Source organism: Tupaia chinensis, unplaced genomic scaffold, assembly GCF_000334495.1.
Source record: "Tupaia chinensis unplaced genomic scaffold, TupChi_1.0 Scaffold000625_1, whole genome shotgun sequence".
NCBI classification, from domain to species: Eukaryota; Metazoa; Chordata; class Mammalia; order Scandentia; family Tupaiidae; genus Tupaia; species Tupaia belangeri.
Window position 1 is genome coordinate 1,109,296 of NW_006160145.1, and position 4,015 is coordinate 1,113,310.

General features: G+C 45.1%; 1 protein-coding gene across 1 annotated transcript in view; it reads left to right on the forward strand.

Moving 5' to 3' along the window:
* ALKBH3 (alkB homolog 3, alpha-ketoglutarate dependent dioxygenase) overlaps positions 1-4,015 on the forward strand; it is a gene marked incomplete in the record, with an annotated part of 48,606 nt that overhangs the window by 12,539 nt on the left and 32,052 nt on the right. The window contains 1 exon segment of the mRNA XM_027775999.1: positions 2,495-2,598. Coding sequence (XP_027631800.1) covers positions 2,495-2,598 — 104 coding nt within the window.

Here is a 4,015-nt window from a genome sequence, read left to right on the forward strand (position 1 = left end):
TCACTCTGTCCCTCTCTGGTCAAATAAAAATAAATAAATAAATAAATAAATAATTAATTAAAGTTTTTTTTTAAAAAAATAGTCCATTCCTTCATTGATATAAGTAACTTCTGTCCCTGAAATTCTTGGGAAGCAAGAATATGATACCTCGTTTTCATATGCTGTTTCTAGCTTCAGAACATATTTGCAGGCTCTCAGATTCAGTAACTATGAGGGGGACTCAAAAAGTTCATGGAAACATTAAAAGCACAAGTTTATTTTGGTGCAGACATTTTTGAAATCCATGCATATAGAGGCCAGCAGATGGTGTAGTGGGTGGCAGTGGACCCCCACAGGGCTGACTGCTATTCGAGTCTCAGACCTGGTGGCCTGAAAATCATGCCAGGCACATGTGTGTGCATGCCCCAAACCCTGAGAGGAGACGGGACAGACAGGATTGCGGCATGGCCACCCCCCCAGGGACATGATTCTCTCTGGCTGGCTGGCTCGCTCTCTCTGGTGAGTGCATGTGCCCTATGGCAAAACTATAAAGAAAAAAAAAAAGAAATCCATGCATAGTTTTTTTTTTTTAATACATTTTCTATAAACTTCCCAAAGACCCTGTTGTATTACTTTCCCAGGTTTTCAGATATGGAAATAAGGCATGTGGAGACCAAGTACTTTTTCCTAGGGCCACGTGGTAACGTAAGGTTACAGTGTAGTCTAGCTTTGAGTTTATGCTGTTAATTCCATATTATCACTACATTCAAATTTCTAAATTATTATATATATTGATTATATGTGTAACATTATATATTGTATCATATTGCTAAATTAGGATGGATTTCAGTGAACTTAAAGCATATGATATATTAGGCATTATCACTACTTTAAAACATTTTAGAAATACGGGGCCAGCAGGTGGTGCTGTGGCTGACGTGGACTCCCACATGGTCGACCGCGGTTCGATTCTCGGACCTGGGGCTTGCTTTCTCACATCCTCTTTCTCTCTCTCTCTGTGTGTGTCTCTCTGGTCAAAATAAAATAATAACAATAACAAAGTAAAATAATTCTTTGTAAACAATTTAGAAGTGTCACCTTGAGGACCAGCAGTTGGCATAATGACCATGTTGCTGGACTCCGTGTAGTCAACCACGGTTCGCGTCCCGGACCCGGTGGCTTAAACTCACGCCGGGCGTGTGTGCATGTGTGCCCAAGATCCTGAGAGGAGAATGGAGGAGAAGGGATTGCGGCTTGGCCATCTCCCCTGGGGGATGGTTTCTTGCTTTCTGTCTCTCTGTCTTTCTGGCGAGTGCACATGCTCTCCCCACCCAAAGGAAAAAAAAAGAAAGAAGTGTCACCTTACTGCATCCCCCCTCCCCACCCAAAGGAAAAAAAAGAAAGAAGTGTCACCTTACTGCATGAGTTTGCTAATCACTAAAATAATAAGATATTTACAGTAAATATATCAGAACTTACACATTTAAATGCATTTCTTAAAAAGAGTGCCGGGGCTGGCACATGGTGGTTAAGGACATTGGACTCTCCCATATGGCCACCTGTGGTTTGAGTCCTGGACCTGGTGGCTTGCTTTGTCACTTTCTCTCCTCCCTCACCCCCTCTGGTCAAATTAAAACAAATCAATCAAATAAAATAATCCTTTTTTTTTTTTTTTTTAAGAGTGTCTACTGGGCTTAGAAGGCTCTATAAAGTCCATTGGCATTACCATTACTATAACCATGTATTGGGGGCATGGGGCTCCCCTTTCAGACAGGTTTAACAGGCACATAAACACATCCGTGGCATTGTCTGGGTCACCTCTCATTGTTAACCAGGTGTTGCTTCAGGTAAATTTGGGCTCTTTCATAAAGTCAGATGTACTTTCAAAGAGTGAAGATTTGCTACCACTCAGGCTATTCAAGAGACTGGTCCATGGGCTTTCAGAGCATTTCTTATGAAAGATATCCAAAATACATCAGTCTGTGTTGAACTGACGTGTTGAAATAAGCATTTATGCCGCGAGGAAAGGTGCCCTCGTGTGAATACGTTCGCTTCCGTGCCGTCATAGTGCTGTAACCTTTCCCTGGGACTGGCATGTCTCCAGTAGCACAGGACCAGGCATGTTAGTAGTCATTCTCCTCACTCTTCACGGAGACCTTGCGGGTGGGTCTCCTCTTCAGGGTGCAGATGAGGAAGCTAAGGTTTGGGGCAGTTAAGTGGCTTGCCCAAGACTTCACAGCCTGGCAGTGCCGGAGGGGTACTAGAACCGTCGTCTCTGAAAGCCCTCATGCATCCCTCTTCTCTTCATGGCCTCTTATTTGTCTTAACACGTGGGGAGTTCTGTTACATCTGGAGCACCGTGACCTGGGTGCGAGCGCTCTGCTCGCTGCGGGAGGTGGTAACGTGATTTGGTCCATTCATCAGAGGCAGTGGAGAGCTAGATGAACTTACTGCACTGACAGCGTCGCGCACCCTTTCTGTGTTCTGTAGTTAATGGTATTCTTTCCGCATCAAGGGTGCGTCTGTATCCTGGCTTTGTGGATTTACAAGAAGCCGACCGGATGTTTGAGCGGCTGTGTCACGACGTTCCCTGGAAGCAGAGGACCGGCGTCAGGGAGGGTAAGTAGGCCTGAGGCTGCAGTGCCCGTGGCCCAGGCGCCCTCTCCGGGCTGTTTTCCAGTACGGTCGCCTCTGCACGCCACAGCCAGCCTTACAGAGTCAAAACCTGAGACCTACGTACGAGCAGGGATTAGCCAGCCGAGGGGGATGGAGAATACTCCAGGCAACAGAAACGGAGGATGGAACGCCCAGGGATCAGAGAGGACACGGGAGGACTGTAGGGGTCCGGATGCTTGGTTCGGCCCAGCTGTGGCTGCTGACAGGTGCATCTCCTCCTGTGTGTGTTCATAGCCTCTGTTAGTTCACATGGAGTCAGTTTTCTTCTTTCTTCATAGAAATGTCCCGAGGTTGCTTTCTTCTGATCCTGTTTGGCCTACCTTCCTTCACAATCCATCCCGATTTTTTCTTCTCATTTGGCTTTCACCAGGAGAGTCTAGTCTCTGGTGGCTTCAGCATCTTGCACCCTCCAGAGCTTGGGAAGGTAGTGCTTAGAACTGGCCTGTGGGCATCCATCTGCTATACCACAGGCAACCACTGGGGGGCGTCTGTGCTCCAGCACAGAATGTTCTTTCTGGCACAGAGTGACAGTTTTCCGTACAGAAAGAGGCCAAGTGTATACTGGCTTCCTTTTTGTTACTCGCAGATCAGAATAGGAGTCAGCTTTGCCAGGGCAGCCTGAACTGTCGTTCAGCAGTTCCTACAGCAGAGCTTTTGGGGACAGACTTGGCTCTGATTGTTGACTCTGTCACTCCAAGAAATTATTTATTTTAATCAAGTTACAATTAATGTACCTTCAAAGAGCGAAGATTTGCTACCACTCAGGCTATTCAAGAGACTGGTCCATGGGCTTTCAGAGCATTTCTTATGAAAGATATCCAAAATACATCAATCTGTGTTGAACTGACGTGTTGAAATAAGCATTTATGCCGCGAGGAAAGGTGCCCTCGTGTGAATACGTTCGCTTCCGTGCCGTCATAGTGCTGTAACCTTTCCCTGGGACTGGCATGTCTCCAGTAGCACAGGACCAGGCATGTTAGTAGTCATTCTCCTCACTCTTCACGGAGACCTTGCGGGTGGGTCTCCTCTTCAGGGTGCAGATTTTTTTTTTAAATCTGTGAAATTAAGCTAATAATAGTACCTACCTTATAAGGTTATTGTTAGTAAATGAGATCTACATGGTGTTTTTAACAGGTGCCTAGCGCATAGTAGGCCTTCAGTGAATGTTAACTGCTTTATTACTGTTGTTGTTACATTTGGTATCAGTCGTGGAAAAAATAGCAGGTCTATATGTAATTTGTAATTGCCTCTGTAAATAAATCTGGACCTCAGAACCTTTTTAAAGAGGGTTATTTATTTAATTTTATTTGCTATTATTATTTTTAAAAATTTGACCAGGGAGAGATGAGAGAGAAAGGGA